This window comes from Littorina saxatilis, linkage group LG6, assembly GCF_037325665.1.
Source record: "Littorina saxatilis isolate snail1 linkage group LG6, US_GU_Lsax_2.0, whole genome shotgun sequence".
In the NCBI taxonomy this organism is placed as follows: Eukaryota; Metazoa; Mollusca; class Gastropoda; order Littorinimorpha; family Littorinidae; genus Littorina; species Littorina saxatilis.
This window is the reverse complement of record NC_090250.1, coordinates 936,944-955,531: the sequence shown is the minus strand read 5'-3', so window position 1 is coordinate 955,531 and position 18,588 is coordinate 936,944. Positions and strand designations below refer to the sequence as shown.

Sequence of the window (18,588 nt, the reverse complement as noted above, 5' to 3'; positions counted from 1 at the left end):
ATAAGACGGGTATAACTGCTTTTATTCATGAAAAATCAGGATCAACGTATTTATGTGCAATTTACCTCAGAAAACCAATGTCTTCATCTAATTGAGTAATGTATACATTTTGCTAGAGACCGACACTTCATTAAGTTAAGTAATCTTAAAAGGGAGGGAGTCTTTAATTGGGGCGTTCTAAAAGAGACGTTGGGGGGTATGAATCCACTGTACAACAAGCATCTTTGATCCTCAGCGGTCAGTATGGGGGTCCGAAGCAGTACACTGGAATGGGAACCGCCCCCGGAGCCAGCGCAGATGTCGGACGCCGGCTCTAACGTGGACTATTACCTGGTGGGGTCCCAGGTGGTCCTGGAACATTCCAGTGAGAGCTTGTGCCGCCCAAAGGTCAATGTGACTATGGAGTGTGACGAGCTGTACGCCATGCTGGGCGAGCAGTACAGCAAGCGCTACCGCATGCTTTACTTCGGCCGGGCCCCGGGAGACATCAGCTGCCACTATTTCAGCCAGGGCTTGAGGGTCATCTTTCAAGGTGTGTGTGTGTATGTGTGTGTGTGTGTGTGTGTGTGTGTGTGTGTGTGTGTGTGTGCACGCATACTTGAGTTCATATGTTTGTGTATCTGACTTGTAAAATTGATCGTTTGTAAATTGTTATAGTTTACTTTGATATATATTTGAATTTACATTGTGTACAGAATTGTTTATTTGTGTATGTATTTTGTGAGGCGATTGGAACTTTGCATCATTGAAATATCCTCAGTATAATAACTATTACGTGATTGTGTTTTCGTTCATTTGTAGATCTTTGTTTCCCCCTTCAAATGCATATGCAACGATTGTTATTGTAATGGAGAGTAATTGATTTTTTTAAATGTTCATCATGTACATTACTTTGTAATTGTCTAATTTTTATTTATTTTTTTATGTTTTAGGTGCTTAGAACTATGTTAAGATTTGCGCAATATAAATACTCTTATTATTATTGTTATTATTATTGTGAAGGTTACTTCCGCATGAACCCTAACCTGGGAGAGCGGTACGGAGACCCCATCTCGTGGCAGCTCCGCGTGGACAGGAGCTGGTTTCAGACGCTGGTTAACTTCGGAGGAGCGTTCACCCTTGAGACCAAGCGTGTGGTTAACACTAACACCCTAGTGGACTGCATCGCAAGGAATACGCAAAACGGCGAACGTCTGGTCTGTGCTACAGTGACAGGCCATTGCAGGACTCAGACAACCAGACAACTGACCTGTGGTTACAGCCCACGTGAGTACTTTTTTTTTCTCCCCCCAATATCTTGGAATTTGTCATATTGAGGAGGGGGTGAAAGGGAAGGATGTCATGGGGGGAGTGCGGAGAGGGAAAGCTAAACGAACGAGAACGTTTATTTATGTTTGGGGAACCAGCTTCAGAGCAATTCAGGTGTATGTAACTATCAGCCTTCCAATGTCCCAATGATCAATAATGTTCACACACACACACACACACACACACACCACACACACACCACACACGTTCACACACACACACACACACACACACACACACACACACCACACACACCACACATGTTTTGCAAAGATATTTATTTTTATTTTTATTTTATTTTTAATACCCTTTACTCAAGTGACACTAACTGGCTAACACTATCATACATGTATCCAAGTTGTCTGCATGCTTAGTTATACATGGCCAGTCTACAGTTTGAATGCAGTAGAAGTCTGTGTGCTGAATATGGTCATATCTGTAGATATTTGATTGTATAGTGTAGGAATGGACTGTTACATTTTGAATTCAAAGATGGTAGGCATGGGTTTTTTTATGAGAGAGGATAGGATTTGGTATGCTTTTACCTGCCTCTCTACATTTTTTCACCTGAATGTAATACGTACCAGCTATGCTCTCCATCAGAAGTTGTATAAGGATTGTGTGTGTGTGTGTGCGTGTGTGTTTTGACATTTTTGATCACGTGATACCTTACATTCAGACATCGGAAGGCTGACAGTTAAGTTCATATACCTGACATTTTGTGAAGCTGATTCCTGCAACATGAATAAACTTTCTCCTTCTTTGGGCCCTCTCTTTCCGCAGCCCCCACCCCTCTGTGTGTGTGTGAGTGTGTGTGTGTGTGTGTGGTGTGTGTGTGTTTGTGTGTGTGTGTGTGTCCCTGTATCACTTTTTGTCTCTGTGAGTGTGTGCAACTGTCTGTCACTGTGTGTCACACTGTTCGTGTGCATGTATGTTGATCTTTGTGCACATGCGTACAGGATTTGTTATATGTGCAGACAATGCTGTGGACATGTTCTTTGAGGTGCCGTGCCCTGTGCCGAGCGAGAGCTACATGTACAACATCGCCCTGGTGCCCGTGCGCATAGAGTTCAGCGGCCCATTTGTCATCTTCTTTCCCAAAATCGCGTGCGACTGGATGGCCACGTTCAACTCCCACCTCAGCCAAGGCTGGAGGCTCATTGACATCTACATCGACTATCCCATGGTTGAACAGGTACTGTACGAGTACTTGCGACAGAGTTTTTTTAATTTCCAGTCAGCAACTAAAGAATGGCACATGTTCGTTGGCATGACGCAATAACAGAAGTGCAAAAAGCATGCTGGGTTAATAGCTTGTTAGTTCTAACCCTAGAGGCGCTATAAGGGGAACAACTCTCACTAAGAATCTGAATTATATGAGTTACGTAGGACCTATTACTAAACATGCACATACAGTCTTCCACATCAGCCTTTTCTTACTCTTTCCCTTTCGACTTCAGTGATTCTGCTTGCCGTTTTCCAAACCAGTATCTCTTTAGTTTTACAAGTACAGTTTGTGGCTCTCGCAAAATTTGGTCAGTGTGTCTTGCCTGACAGTCATATCAAGTTAATACTTTATGTACTGAATGAACATTGGAATTTTCTTCTTAGAGCCATGTGACGTCTGAGTCCAAGTAAAGCTCATAATTACTTTGTCAAAGTATTTTACCCAAGTTGATCTTCTGAATGAATGGTTCAAGTCCAGTTTCTTGCAGTTGAATGTAGGCAAAACAAAAGAAATGATTTTTGGAGGAAAGAGTGATAATTGTGGTCCCCAAAAAGTGAGAATAAGCGACAAGGAAGTTGAACTTGTGGAAACCTTCAAATATCTTGGGGTTTCAAGTGACAATAAGCTGACTTTTAGTGATCATGTTCATGCTGTTTATAAGAAAGCTCAGCAGCGACTTTTTCTTCTCAGGAAGCTTAAATATTTTAATGTCAATCAAAGTGTTATGGAACTTGTGTATCGCAGTTTGATTGAAAGCATACTTTTAACATTGTGACATGGTATGGTACCACAAATGTTAAAAACAAAGCTAAACTCCACTGCATTGTTGCGATGGCTAGCAAGCTTGTTGGGCAACCCCAACGACAGCTGACCAGTCTCTACGAAGCTGCCATTAAGCGGAAAGCTCTCAAAATTGTCCATGATCCGATCCATCCTCTCAACCCCTGTTTCGAAATTCTCCCTTCAGGTAAACGTTATAAGGTCCCTTTGGCACGCAAAAAACAGCTTAAAAAGTCATTCCTGCCTTCTGCAGTCACCATTTTAAATTCTTCTCGCATCACGTAGAGGCTGGTCGGCTGGGAAAAAACAAACAATGTGTACATGTGAAGGTGTGTGGGAAATATTTGTAATGTGATTACTCGGCTGTGAAACCCAACTCCTGTGATATGAGAGGGTAAATTTACATAGTGCAATGTCATATTTGATTGTATCCCTTTTATGTTTTATGTTTTATGTGTGTCGTCCTATACAATTGTTGTTATAATCGTTTACAGGCAGACAGGGTGTGCCGAAGAAAAATTTCCATTATTTAGACAGCTAGCCCTGACTTAAAAATAGTGCATGTTTGTGTGCGTTCAATCATAAGAGATAAAGGATTTCTAACTTAAATCAATGATACATAACTGTTATTTGTATTTTTGGCGCGGTCACGGAGGAACACTGACTGTCTCGATCTGTGTAAAATGTCATATTTTTCCCAAAAATACAAATAACGTATACCGTATTTTGCAACTTTTTTCTCAATCTTGACCCCTGCGAAAGCGCCCTATGTGTTGTTAAAATAGAAATCCCAGGCCAAGTTTCATCTCAGACATCAAAGAGACCGCCTGAGTACCAGTCAAACAACTTGTGATAATGCATGTTTCAGCTACTAGGTACTACCCTGGCCAAGTTTCCTCTCAAGACAGCAAAGATCAAAGAGACGCCCCATAGGTTAAACTCGGTCACTGACCCCGGTGCAGCAAGTGTTTCCTCAGATATGACAGGGGAACTACCTCTCATAGCTAAAACTGGGTCATTGACCCCTGGGAAGGTCAGTGTCTATAAACAAGGCCACCCAGCTATCACAATGGACCTGCCTTTGATCTCCCGGCACACACAGAGCACACATATTTCCACTCTGTATTCTTCCTTTGATGTGTGGCTTATAGACTGGAAACACCTAATGTGATGTTTTTTCTCAATTTTACCTCAAAAGTGGGGGTTGCGCCCTATATAAGGAACCGCCTTATAGTCCCGAAAGTACGGTAATAATTTTAAAAAAAAAGGTGAAGTCAAAATAAAGCTGAGATTATTTTCAGTGTCTAAAGAGATCTCTGTGATTACGTGCCAACAGATGCGGACACCACCCAAACTCCGCAGACGTTTGTGTGGAGCCATTGAGACCAACGCGCTGTGGATCTTTGAGAAGCCGAAATCCAAAGCGGAGGATTCCAGCCCGCTGTATGAAGGCACCATGGTGGAACAACTGGTGCCCCTCAAGGCAGTCAAGGCAGGCCTTGGGATTCAGTCAACACATGACTGGATGCCGGTGATCCGTGACATGGGGAGCCGGGGGTGGGAGCTTGCCTGTGTGGTGGAGTGTCACTCTGTGTTACAGCCCAGCTTTGGGAAGGTCATACTCAAAAGTCTCCTCTTCTTTCAGAGACCTCTTGACGGGTGCAGTGGCCAAGCGGATAAGACAACCACCACGGAAGGTTGAGTTTTCGAATCCCGGCTGCGCCTGGCGGGTTTAGATTTTTCCGATTTTCCAGGTCAATTTATGTGCAGACCTGCTAGTGAACTAACACCCGTCGTGTGTACACGCAAGCACAAGACCAATTAAGTGTGCGAGGAAAGATCCTGTTATCCATGTCAGAGTTCAGTGGGTTATAGAAACATAGAGAATACTACATGGCTTGCTGTGTCGTACCAGATTTACACGAGCTGTAACACTGAGCAATACAGACATTCGTTTTTCCCAAAGACTGTAGTGGCCTGGAACCAATTAGATGAAGAAACTGTAACCTCGGCATCGACCGAGAGCTTCAAGTCGGCGCTGGCAGTAGCCAGACGACGATAAAGAACTAGCTGCGCACCCCCCACTCCGCTGCAACAATGCCAGACATCTGGATGACTTGTTCTACAAGTGCAGCGTAACAGACAGATACAGATACAGATACAGAAATATTGAACTGCGAGTGAAAGCGAGCTGTTCACTATTTGAAAAAGCAACGAGTGTAAACCTGGTACGAAACAGCAAGCCATGTAGTATTCTACATACTGTTCTTACGTGTATTTTACTGAAAATGTCCTGCAGTCGAGGCAGCTAACTTGGAGACGCTTGTTTTGGAACCTTGATCTCTTCTAAAGCCTCGTGCAATCTATTACGTCAAAGTAAAGAAACGTCACTCTGAAAGTGTGGCGGACGTGTTAGTTCTAAAAATTCATCGAGGGTAATTAGCGAGCGCAATTTTTTTCTTCTATAAGTCCCTGCCAGACTTGCTTGACATGACCTCATTTACATGATATACACACGTGTAATTTGAACGATTATTATCTCACGAGTGTCTCTCTCACGTATGTAGGATAAATAAAAATACTATGCATGCATCTCCCGGAGTCGGTGATCGCTGCCTAGAAGTAATGGCTCCCTTGAAAGTACAGACCTCTTGAGTAGGTCTTACCTGCTTTGGGGTTGTTCAGTATTGTGCCAAACTTTGCAAAGATCACGCTCAAAAGTTTCCTTTTTTCAGGAACCTCTTGCAAATTTGCTGACTGTTTGAATTAAAAAAAAATTGGGCTGAGTATGTTTGTTTGTTCGTTCATGGGCTGAAACTCCCACGGCTTTTACGTGTATGACCGTTTTTACCCCGCCATTTAGGCAGCCATACGCCGCTTTCGTAGGAAGCATGCTGGGTATTTTCGTGTTTCTATAACCCACCGAACTCTGACATGGATTACAGGATCTTTTTCGTGCGCACTTGGTCTTGTGCTTGCGTGTACACACAGGGGTGTTCGGACACCGAGGAGAGTCTGCACACAAAGTTGACTCTGAGAAATAAATCTTTCGCCGAACGTGGGGACGAACTCACGCAGACAGCGGCCAACTGGATACAAATCCAGCGCGCTACATCCCCGCCCAGGCTGAGTATTGTGCAAACTTTTCTACAAAATAGAGGCGGTTTTCTGCAAGCCCGTAGGTTTATGACTGTAAATGTTTCAATGTTTGCATTTTCTATTTCAGCTGATAGCAAGTATTTTAGCAAAGCTTTAGACATTATGTGGAATCATGTGGAATGTAGATGTCATTCTGGAATCACCAAGCTTAGTAAAGCTCACATCTCTAAGTCAACTACTTTTTCAACAAACTCTTCTATTGGTCCTGTTTTTTTCTTCCAATTTTGTTTACCCGTTTGGCTGAATGTAATGCATTATTTTTCCCAAATTTAGTAAGCCCATGGATCCGTGACTGTAGATATTGCATCCTTGCCTTTTAACCCTCATCTGCGAGCCAGTGTTTTAGTACAGCTTTATGCCCCACATCTGCTGAAAATCTGTCTATTTGTGTAAAATGTACGAGGAATCTTCGTTACAAGGACAGGTTACAGGCGATTTTGCCTCAAATAGGTCTTTAGTGCAATAAACTATGGTGGGAAAAACTCTGTTGGGTCTATTTAATTTTATGGGGTATGGTAGAATTGCGCCCCCGGATGCCAAGACAAAAACGCAGTAGCACTGGCCAGGGCTGAGTTGACGAAGCCAAAGTGGATGCCACCCGAATGGATGCTAGGCAATCGGATTGGTTGAAATTAAGATTTGTTGCCATTTCAACCACTCAGACTCGCGACTTGTTTCCACCCAGTTCGGTGTCATCCAAATTTTACTTCGTGCACCTCGGCCTAAGAAACAAAGCTAGCGTGGCATCCCAGTGAATAAAGACAACCGATATGCATTTGTATTTTTAAAGGAGGCATCATCTCAAGCCAAAACTCTCATTTATGCAGTGCCTCCTCAATCTGATGCTTTTTTTTCTCTCCAAAAAAACATGTATAGAGGTCACCGATTCATTGCCTCCATGTTGGCTTGCCTCGGCCTCAGGTGGAGGGTGACAACTCTGCCACAGCCCTTGAAAACTCTGACAGAGTATTTTCCACCATTTTTTTCTATTTGCCATAGTTTGCCAGTACATGCATCACACTGATAATTTATTTACTGTTGTTTTCTTTGGGCAGTTTCACGTACTTGCGCTAAGAAGAATAGGCCACGGTCAAAAGATCGTGTATGTTACCTAGCCCAAAGTTAGGCTAGGATAGCAACTGATCAAAAGATCAGACAAAGGCTTAACAGCCTAAGTACCAGTCTGATAACATAACATAACATAACATAACATATATATATATATATGTACATTTATAAATTTTGCTGTTCCGCAAAAGCTTTTATGATGGCACAGGGCAATTAGTTTTTTCCTAGAGGGGTATATGATAATTAAGAACCAATTAGAGACCCACTTGCCTGATAAGGAAAAGCCAATCAGAACTCCAGTTTAGGTCATGTGTAATTAGCTAGGCATCACACGCAAGACAACATTTGACCGGAAAAGCATTCCAAATTTCCTGCGTTATTATTTTTCTGACAATTTTCATGTGCAATGTTTCTGGCTGATCATTTGTGACGGCGTACAGAAAAACTCAGTGCAGGCTATTTTTAGTACTTTCCACAAACCTGGGCAAGGGGTTCTTGCGTGTTTCAGGAGCATGAACTTTTAAAACTAAGAAACATGGACAAATTAAGTGGGTTTTTTTTCTTGAATGTTGTTCAACATTTTTCATTCTAGAATATTACATTGAAATCTCATTTTGTCAACAACAACAAGAGAAAACAAGTCGCGTAAGGCGAAAATACATTTAGTCAAGTAGCTGTCGAACTCACAGAATGAAACTGAACGCAATGCCATTTTTCAGCAAGACCGTATACTCGTAGCATCGTCAGTCGACCGCTCATGGCAAAGGCAGTGAAATTGACAAGAAGAGCGGGGTAGTAGTTGCGCTAAGAAGGATAGCACGCTTTTCTGTACCTCTCTTTGTTTTAACTTTCTGAGCGTGTTTTTAATCCAAACATATCATATCTATATGTTTTTGGAATCAGGAACCGACAAGGAATAAGATGAAAGTGTTTTTAAATTGATTTTGAAAATTTAATTTTGATAATAATTTTTATATATTTAATTTTCAGAGCTTGTTTTTAATCCAAATATAACATATTTATATGTTTTTGGAATCAGCAAATGATGGAGAATAAGATAAACGTAAATTTGGATCGTTTTATTTTTTTTACAATTTTCAGATTAATTAATTAATTTTTAAGCCACCAAGCTGAAATGCAATACCGAAGTCCGGGCTTCGTCGAAGATTATTTGACCAAAATTTCAACCAATTTGGTTGAAAAATGAGGGTGTGACAGTGCCGCCTCAACTTTTACAAAAAGCCGGATATGATGTCATAAAAGACATTTATCAAAAAAATGAAAAAAACGTCTGGGGATTTCATACCCAGGAACTCTCAAGTCAAATTTCATAAAGATCGGTCCAGTAGTTTAGTCTGAATCGCTCTACACACACACACAGACAGACAGACAGACACACACACACACGCACGCACGCACATACACCACGACCCTCGTCTCGATTCCCCCTCTACGTTAAAACATTTAGTCAAAACTTGACTAAATGTAAAAAGAGATGTGCATAATAATTGCCTCATGTCTTTTGAGGTATTTTTATGATTTATTCACTGGTGTCTTTTGAGGCATTTTATTATTTTCATTTTCCATGCAATTTATTCCGGTGACATTATTGATCAAAACCTTTATTGATGTATTTTAATTGTTGCTGTTGTTGACTGTTCATCTGACCATTATGCATGAGCATGTATCTTTTTAACTGCAACATTAAGACACATTCCTGGAGAAATCTGGCTAATAACAGATTTCGTATTCTGTAGTTTTGCACAATGTTTCTCTTTTTACAGCATTTATCATGTACCATGATCTTCCTCGTGATATAAATGAGATCTTATCTTGTATTTTAAAGAAATCACGCAATATTATTGCCTCACATCCACGTCGGACATCGGACATATGAGGATATTTTTTTCAAATGTCCTATACATTTTTCATGCAGGAGGACAAATGTCCTATTGTTTTTGTCACAAAGTGGTCAATGTCCCATTATTCTATCATTTGATCCGGACATCGTCAGTACTTCTCAATTTACAGTAGTTTGAATGCTAATTTATCGATGTATTGCGAAGCGATGTGTAGCAGACGAAATTAGACACTTTGTGCCTCTAGTACCAAAGAGTTTCCAAGGCTCGCAACTCGGAATGCTCGAAGCCAGTTGAGAGTTGCCTCCCTTCGCGCTTTCCCCGAAAATAACAAACATGCCGCCTAAACGAAGACTGATCCCAGAAAAGGAACAGAAGAAATTACACTTCAAGTCCCTTCCCTCATCATCTGTCAGTAGCACGGAAACTGAGCTTCCTCCAGCCCCAGAGCAGTTAGAGCCCGATCGCCCAGGTGAGAATGTCGATCACGATAGTCAAACATCGGAGCCGAAGAAAGACACTACCCCCTCCCTTACCCCCACATCATATGTAACTTCGTCTCAAGCTTGATGCGTGTGTACCTGGAGGGGCCAAAGGATGACATTCACAAGTCACAGTGGGTGGTGAAGGTTGTTGAAAAGTGGACATCCACGAGGAAGCGAATACTCTTTAAATAGCAAAAGAAAGGAACCAGCACAGTAGTTGAAGTTCAGAGACAGAAACACTGCACTGACTCGATGTAATTTATTTTATATTTATATTGCCAAGAAAAGTATTTTTGTTCTTTTACCCTCGTGCCAAGAAACTAGTCAAGTTTAATTATATTTACGTTTTGTTACGGGAAAAAAATGTCCTATTGATTTGTTTTTGTTCAGGACAAATGTCCTATCACTTTTACATTGGCCAGGACATTTGTCCTATGCTACCTCTCATGGATGTGAGGCCCTGCAATAATTGTTATACTGTACACACGGTTTTTGTGGATTGTAGATCTAAAGATAACTATCAGCAAAGCTTGTGAGTTTTTTAAATGCTGTCTCTACTGTGGAAATATAACCTGTGTGATTTTGCATCCTCAGGAGAAACAATCAATCAATCAATCAATGAAGCTTATATCGCGCATATTCCGTGGGTACAGTTCTAGGCGCTCTGCAGTGATGCCGTGTGAGATGAAATTTTATACGGCCAGTAGATTGCAGCCACGTCGGCGCATATTTACCTTTCACGGCCTTATTCCAAGTCACACGGGTATGGTAGACAATTATTAACTGTGCCTAAGCAATTTTGCCAGGAAAGACCCTTTTGTCAATCGTGGGATCTTTAACGTGCACACCCAATGTAGTATACACGGGGGGTGGTTCGGACACCGAAGAGAGTCTGCACACAAAGTTGACTCTGTGAAATAAATTTCCGCCGAACCTGGGATCGAACTCGCGCTGACAGCGGCCAACTGAATACAAATCCAGCGCGCTACCAACTGAGCTATATCCCCGCCCCAGAGGAGGGGGGGGGGGGGGGGGGGGGGGTGGCGGTGGGGTGGGGGTAAACCATATGTATGTAGATAATGTACCAGGGAATGCAAAAACTGATGGAGTGTAACACTGTAAGGAGTGTGTGTTTTTTGTTTGCTCATTTTTTAAATTTTTGTCTACAGAACCCAGGGGTCATGTGACTGTGTGTGTGTGTGTGTGTGAGTGCAGAATGGGAATTTTTGTATGAGTTAACTTCTGAACAGACACCAGTGGCTTTTTGTTAAATTAATTCATACAAAATTCTCACACAGCACAGAGAGCGTTTAGGTTCTTGACTTTTAGTACTGGGAGAGCTGGTCTTATCCTTGACTTTTAGTACTGGGAGAGCTGGTCTTATCCTTGACTTTTAGTACTGGGAGAGCTGGTCTTATCCTTGACTTTTAGTACTGGGAGAGCTGGTCTTATCCTTGACTTTTAGTACTGGGAGAGCTGGTCTTATCCTTGACTTTTAGTACTTGGAGAGCTGGTCTTATCCTTGACTTTTAGTACTTGGAGAGCTGGTCTTATCCTTGACTTTTAGTACTGGGAGAGCTGGTCTTATCCTTGACTTTTAGTACTGGGAGAGCTGGTCTTATCCTTGACTTTTAGTACTTGGAGAGCTGGTCTTATCCTTGACTTTTAGTACTGGGAGAGCTGGTCTTATCCTATTTAAAAAGCCTGGTCAGATCGGAGACGTTGAGTCAAACCGTTTTCACGGAAAGGACTCTGCCTGTTTGTAGCCCTCAATTGTGTATGCATGCACACATTTATTCTGCTTCTTATAGTTATGTTGTAAAGTATTTATCACAGAATTACAGCCTACTTGTTTAACAAAGCAAGAGACTCATGAGTGGAACACATTCTTAGATGTGATAACTACTTTGTAGATGTGATAATTATTTTGTTAATTTTAAAGTATCTGTTGACTTTCAATTAAACTTGCCATTGTATATGCATGTACTAACTTTTTGTGATATATGTAGAGCAAATGAATAGAATTAAATCATGCTTAATTCGCTTTAACCGAAAAAATGAGCTGTTTTATTTATCTCTGTCTGTGTGTGTGTGTGTGTGTGTGTGTGTGTGTGTGTGTGTGTGTGTGTGTGTGTGTGTGTGTGTTCAAATGGAGCTACAATTTGTATTGTTGCAGACGTTCATGAGAATCAGCTGCAATACTAAATGGTGAAGATACTTCATGATCAGATTTTTAAGTGGGTAAATAAATGGAACGATAAATATTTTCAAAGAAAAATCTTTTTTTTATTTCAAGACAAGGAGCCAGTTTTATCACAACTTCCATGCAGGGGGAAGGAAATAATTATATAATTAAGGATGAAAGTCGTTCAATGTTTCTTATTCTCTCAGGAGCCAGGTTCCGAATAACTCTCACTTACTGTTGTAGTCTATATTTAGAGCGCTTACCTCCCTTCGTTTCTTAGATCTCATATTCTTTGTTATCACTGTATTCTAGTTCAGAACTTTCCTCAGTTGATTTCTGACTGTCTTCCCCTTGGTCACTGTATTCTGACTCGGATGTGCGCTCGGAAGGTGTCAGGCCTTTGTCCTCTTTGTCGCTATGTGCTGACTCTAAATAATCCTCAGGTGACTTTTGGCAGTCCTCCTCCTCGTTACTGTACGGTTCAGAACTTTCCTGGCCTGACTTTTGGCTATCTTCACCTTTGCCACAAAATGATGACAAAGAAATTTCTCCTGTTGAGTTTTGGTCATTGTCGCGATTCGAAGCCGATTCAGATCTCTCGTCAAATGATTTATTGTCATGTTCATCTTTGTTACTGTATGCAGATTCAGATCTTTCGTCTAATGATTTATTGGCATATTCCTCTTTGTTACTGTATGCAGACTCCGATCTTTTGTCAAGTAATTTGTGGTCAGTCTCTGTTTTGACACTGTACGCCAGCTCAGAACTATCTTTAGGCGACTTTTTATCTTGAGGGACTGTGACACGGTGAGCCGACTCAAGTCGTTCTTCTGGGGATATTTGACCAGATTCTGCTCTATCGCTGTACGGTTGCTCATTACAAATTTCTTTTGAAGAATTTTTAACATACACCGCTTTGTCACTGTGTGCTCGTTTAGAGCTTTCTTTCCTTGATTTCTGAATTTTTGTGTTATTGGGAGAATCCTCGTCTCCTTTCAAATGACCTCTCTTGTTGTGTTTGTTAAGCTCACTTGCGTATTTATATCTAACCCTGCAGATTTGACACGAGTACGGTGCCTCGTTCGTATGACTCCTCATGTGTGTGGTCAGGGCACTACTAAATCTAAACGACTTGTCACACACAGAACATTTGTACGGTTTTTCCCCTGTGTGAATTCTCCCGTGATTCTTCAGTGAACTTGCTATGGTGAAGCTTGCTCCACAAACATGGCATGTATACGGTCTTTCTCCACTGTGTCGTCGCATGTGGATTTTGAAGCTCTCGGACAGGTAAAACACCTGTCCACACACCTGACACAGATACGGACAGTTCTCTCGATGACTGACCTGAAGATGTTCGTTGCAAGACACCGGGTCGCTGAAACCAGCGCCACAAAAATGGCACTCAAATGTTCGGGCTGGCACATGGACACCAGTATGTATGTAGTTGTGAGTTGTCAGCGACTTGGAGTTCAGGAAAACCGCGTCGCACAAGTCACATACAAATTTCTTTGACCGTTCCCCAGACGTTGGTCTAGGCTTTCTTTTCCTCTTTGGTTTGTCTGTTCCTGACTCTTCCAGGGCTTGTCTTTGTCTCTGACGCTTCTTTGCTGCCGCCAGAGCTTTCTTCTTTTCGGGCGTCTGGTTCCGACGCCGTTTCCTGGCTGCTTCAGCTTTCGCTAATTTTTGTTCTGCGGTTTGTTTCTGGCGCCGTACTTTGGATGCCGTGGCGATGGCCACTTTCTGTTCCGGAGTGTGAAGTTGACGTCGTATTCTTGCTCTTTCAGCTTGTGCCTTTTTTTGATCTGCAGTTTGATTTTGACGCCGTATTCTTGCTCTCTCAGCCTCAGTCTTTCTTTTTTCTTCTGTTAGGTATTTCCGTTTTTCTCTTTTTGCGGCAGCTTCTGCTGCTTTACGAACCTGTTCCTGTTCTGGGGTCTCCCCTTTCTTCTTTCTTTGCCTCTCTTTATTTCCGCTCTGTTTTGGGTTTTGACATCTTCTGGCTGTATCTGCTTGAGTTTGTCTTTGTTTTTCCTTCAGTTTCTGTCGTCTTACTCCTTTTGCCGCAGCCTCTACTGTTCTCCAAATTTGCTCGTGTTTTGGTGTTTGGCTTTGTCTCCTGTCTCGTCTTGATTCTGCATCAGAATGTTTTCGTTCTCGGACTAGACGACCCTGCAACTCTTCTCCTTCTTCTGCAATTTGTGTTGTTCGTCCACTCTGCCCAGCGGCATACTTCCGTTTCAAACCAGTCCTCCTGTTTGCTGTTCTTCCACCTCGCTCGGTCTCGCGCCTTTTCCTCAACCCAGTCCTCCCTCTTTTGGCACTTGGAGCTTGCTTCTGCTTTTCCCCCTGTCACAGAAATTGTATGTTAAAACAATGAAATGAAATGAGGATGAAAGTCGCTTGTTCATTTCAACGCTTGTTATTCTCTCAGGTGTCAGGAGAGTGGTTCCGAACGACTCTCACTTACTCTTTTACACATGTGGTGTGGATTTTAGAGTTCTTACTTCCCTTTGTTTATCAGAAATTGTTATGATCAGAGGAACAATGAAGCTTGGTTTCTCAGGAAAAACAGACAGTGTCCTTACACGACTGACTACGTCTTCCAGGTGCTGATGGTTGAAAGATTACACTAAAGACAATCTTAAACAAGTCGCGTAAGGCGAAATTACTACATTTAGTCAAGCTGTGGAACTCACAGAATGAAACTGAACGTAGTCCGCCGCTAGTGCAAAAGGCAGCGAAAGTGACGAGCCTGTTTGGCGCGGTAGCGATTGCGCTGTGCTTTACTGTACCTCTCTTCGTTTTAACTTTCTGAGCGTGTTTTTAATCCAAACATATCATATCTATATGCTTTTGGAATCAGGAACCGACAAGGAATAAGATGAAATAGTTTTTAAAACGATTTCGAAAATTTAATTTTGATCATAATTTTTATATTTTTAATTTTCAGAGCTTGTTTTTAATCCAAATATAACATAAGTATATGTTTTTGGAATCAGAAAATGACGAAGAATAAGATGAAATTGTTTTTGGATCGTTTAATAAAAAAATAATTTTAATTAGAAGTTTCCGATTTTTAATGACCAAACTCACTCATTAGTTTTTAAGCCACCAAGCTGAAATGCAATACCAAACCCCGGCCTTCGTCGAAGATTGCTTTGCCAAAATTTCAATCAATTTAATTGAAAAATGAGGGTGTGACAGTGCCGCCTCAACTTTTACAAAAAGCCGGATATGACGTCATCAAAGGTATTTATCGAAAAAAAGAAAAAAACGTCCGGGGATATCATACCCAGGAACTCTCATGTCAAATTTCATAAAGATCGGCCCAGTAGTTTAGTCTGAATCGCTCTACACACACACACATACACCACGACCCTCGTCTCGATTCCCCCCTCTATGTTAAAACATTTAGTCAAAACTTGACTAAATGTAACAAAATAAGGCAGAGCTCTGTTTAGAGATCTGATAGCCAAAGGGAAGTAAGAGCTCTAAATGCACACGACATGTGTAATGGAGTACGCGAGAGTTATCAGGAACCAATCTCCCGGCACCCAAGAGAATAATGTCAATTTCAACAGCAAAAGCTGACAGTTGCAGCAGGTTTTATACCAGAAGAATAATCATCATGAGTCTTGTCTCCAGCAGTTTCCCCCTGCGCCTTCAGTTTAAGTTGTGAGGAGAAATCCCCAAAGACATTTTGGTTTTTTTAAATTTTTAATTTTAATTCCTTTATTGTCTCATGGCTGGAATTTCAGGTGACACATCATCTATTGCATAATACAGCATGACTTCCCTTCTTTGTCTCTGTTAATCTAGGGAGAAAATATCCAGCGATACCATGGATGGACGGAGCTGTAACTTATACATATTTTATCTCTATGACAATTTTACAGAGTAAATTTGTTCACCTCAGCCAGTCTTACCTTGTAACTGTAGGTAGCAGTCTCCCTGGCCGGGCGGTGTGGGTCAGATATGGGTTGATGTTGCTGTTGGCACAAGCCCCCTGTTGGAAACAAAAACTGATGAAGAAAAGGCTGTAAAACAGCGAAATTCAGATATATATCACTGGTACTAAGTCTATGGAGCGTCTAAATAATCTGACATCTGTTTTGCGTTGTGCATACAAGGGCAGTACAGTGGAAGACCCCCCAATTTAAGACTTCCCCTTTTTAAGACCTTGTTTTTTTCAGATTTTCTCTTCATTACCTCTGTATTAATTTACCCCCGTTTTAAGACTCCCTCCTTTTTAAGACCTACATTTTAAAGATTTTTAGAGGTCTTAAAAGGGGGGCTCCACTGTCTATGGAGTGTCTATAAATCTCTTCTCTTGTTATTCTTCGTTCATGGGCGGAAACTCATGTTTTGCACGAGTGAGTTTATACGTGTATGACAGTTTTTACCCCGCCTGTCTCTAAATGATCTTTTATCTGTGCTGCGGCATGCATACAAGGGCAGTATTGTATTGATGAAAGACTATATTTGCCCGGGGCTTCAACATCACCTTCTAACACGGAGTAAGCTGTTTCAACAACAAGAAGAACAGGGATACTGTGCTTACACTTACACAACGCGATAACAAGAACTTCCTATGTTGAGAGGCTCTTTGTAGGCAGGTTGACCTAGAACCACAACTACATCTCTAAGATTGTTCAATATAGAGAAACTCTATTCGTGTGGATCATACATATATAAGTGGAACCGCCCTTTTAAGACCCCCCAGTTTAAGACTCCCTCCTTTTCAAGACTTTGTTTTTTTTCAGATTTTCTCTTCATTACCACTGTATTAATTTACCCCCGTTTTAAGACTCCCTCCTTTTTAAGACCCACATTTTCTCAGATTTGTTTAGGTCTTAAAAGGGGGGTTCCACTGTATAGGGAAACTGTATTCTTGTCCATTACACCAAGAAGATAAACTGTATTCTTGTCCATTATACATGTACCAAGAAGATAAACTGTATTCTTGTCCATTACACCATGAAGATAAACTGTATTCTTGTCCATTACACCAAGAAGAGAAACTGTATTCTTGTCCATTATACCAAGAAGAGAAACTGTATTCTTGTCCATTATACCAAGAAGATAAACTGTATTCTTGTCCATTACACCATGAAGATAAACTGTATTCTTGTCCATTACACCAAGAAGAGAAACTGTATTCTTGTCCATTACACCAAGAAGAGAAACTGTATTCTTGTCCATTATACCAAGAAGAGAAACTGTATTCTTGTCCATTATACTAAGAAGAGAAACTGTATTCTTGTCCATTATACCAAGAAGAGAAACTGTATTCTTGTCCATTATACCAAGAAGAAAAACTGGCTGAGAATGGGACAGGAAGGGGGTGGACATGATCTACTTCTGCAATAAATACGACATAATGTATTACCAAAGAAAACTGGAAGGTTGTCCACCGACAGGCTGCCATCTTGCACGTTGTTGCTGTTGTGTTCTTCATAACCGCTGTCTGGTCGCTCGGTCTTAACGGCTGTGTCTGCATCCATAGGCTGGTTCAATGTCTCATTCTTTGCAGCATCTGTTGAACTTGCGGCCACTGCTCCTATTACTTCGTCAACATTTTGATGCACAACAAAATGACAACCAGCGTCCAGAGTGTCCAATCTCGGGTCAGTCAAACCTCCTCTGTTAGTTTGAAACGGTTCAGAATTCACAAGCACTCTTCTGATGAGGCTTGTTGCACAGGTTTCTACTCGAAGAGGTTCTGTCTTCATAAAAGAGGATCTCTGAGACAAAGAAAATTCCACATTGTCTACAGCCACAAATGTTTCTTCCTTCACAATCACATCCTCTCGGTCCATTTCACATGGCTCAGAGTTGTTGAGAATGCCAACAGGGACCCCACCAGGGACCCCACTTTCACCATTGTCAACATCAACAGCCTCAGCTTTGATTATGGATGCACTGTCATTCAGTGGACCTTGCACATAGTATGCCATGGGGGCCCTGGTAGCTCAGGTGGTAGAGCACTGGACAGGTGATCCTAGGGTCATGGTTTGAAATCCAGGCCGGGATAGACACGGGTCAACTTTATGACTGTGCAGACTCACAGACGGTATCCATGTCCCACCCCCGTATCACCACAGTGGCACATAAAAGATCTCGGTCATTCTGTAATAAGAGCAGGTGGCTGATTACACCAAAGCACACACACCTGGGTAGCGCGACTCTTGTTGCTGCTAGCTTTCCACTGGGAGGAAGCGACCCGAATTGTCCAGAACCGGGAAAATAAAGTAAAGTACATTGTAAATGAAATGAAATACATGTGTTCCTGTGTTTTACAAGGCCTGATGATCACAAGCCAGAGCTACAAGGAGTTTCATTACTTTTTCAATAATGGAACTTGCACATGTATATATAGTGTGGCATGGATGTTTCTCTGTGTCTAAGCGTTTAGAGGTAATATCTAAGCGTTTATACTATAGAGGTAATATCTACACAGTGGTTTGTCGTTTTTCAGTCGTCACTTGTGTGACTTCTTCCAGCCGGTCTGCC

The 18,588-nt window shown here is 41.6% G+C and overlaps 2 protein-coding genes across 2 annotated transcripts; one reads left to right on the top strand and one right to left on the bottom strand.

Moving 5' to 3' along the window:
- Positions 1 to 239: 239 nt before the first annotated feature.
- Positions 240 to 6,669, top strand: LOC138968265 (uncharacterized). The gene is made up of 4 exons (XM_070340829.1): positions 240 to 532; positions 1,003 to 1,266; positions 2,286 to 2,503; positions 4,653 to 6,669. Exons 1-4 carry the CDS (start codon positions 244 to 246, stop codon positions 5,016 to 5,018), a joined length of 1,137 nt encoding a protein of 378 aa, XP_070196930.1. The 5' UTR covers positions 240 to 243; the 3' UTR covers positions 5,019 to 6,669.
- Positions 6,670 to 12,190: 5,521 nt separating this feature from the next.
- LOC138968257 (zinc finger protein 37-like) lies at positions 12,191 to 18,490 on the bottom strand. Its single transcript, XM_070340821.1, has 3 exons — positions 17,465 to 18,490; positions 16,002 to 16,081; positions 12,191 to 14,421 (listed from the first exon to the last, which is right to left on the bottom strand). Exons 1-3 carry the CDS (start codon positions 18,030 to 18,032, stop codon positions 12,349 to 12,351), a joined length of 2,721 nt encoding a protein of 906 aa, XP_070196922.1. The 5' UTR covers positions 18,033 to 18,490; the 3' UTR covers positions 12,191 to 12,348.
- Positions 18,491 to 18,588: the final 98 nt, after the last annotated feature.

Excerpts from the sequence above, each read along its gene's own strand:
- LOC138968265 (XM_070340829.1), top strand. The coding sequence starts at position 244 with ATGGGGGTCCGAAGCAGTACACTGGAATGGGAACCGCCCCCGGAGCCA. Across the intron at positions 533-1,002 it reads CTTGAGGGTCATCTTTCAAG|GTTACTTCCGCATGAACCCT; the intron begins GTGTGTGTGTGT and ends ATTATTGTGAAG. Across the intron at positions 2,504-4,652 it reads ACTATCCCATGGTTGAACAG|ATGCGGACACCACCCAAACT; the intron begins GTACTGTACGAG and ends ACGTGCCAACAG.
- LOC138968257 (XM_070340821.1), bottom strand. The coding sequence starts at position 18,032 with ATGGCATACTATGTGCAAGGTCCACTGAATGACAGTGCATCCATAATC. Across the intron at positions 16,082-17,464 it reads CAACCTTCCAGTTTTCTTTG|GGGGCTTGTGCCAACAGCAA; the intron begins GTAATACATTAT and ends TGTTTCCAACAG. Across the intron at positions 14,422-16,001 it reads CTGCTACCTACAGTTACAAG|GGGGAAAAGCAGAAGCAAGC; the intron begins GTAAGACTGGCT and ends TTTCTGTGACAG.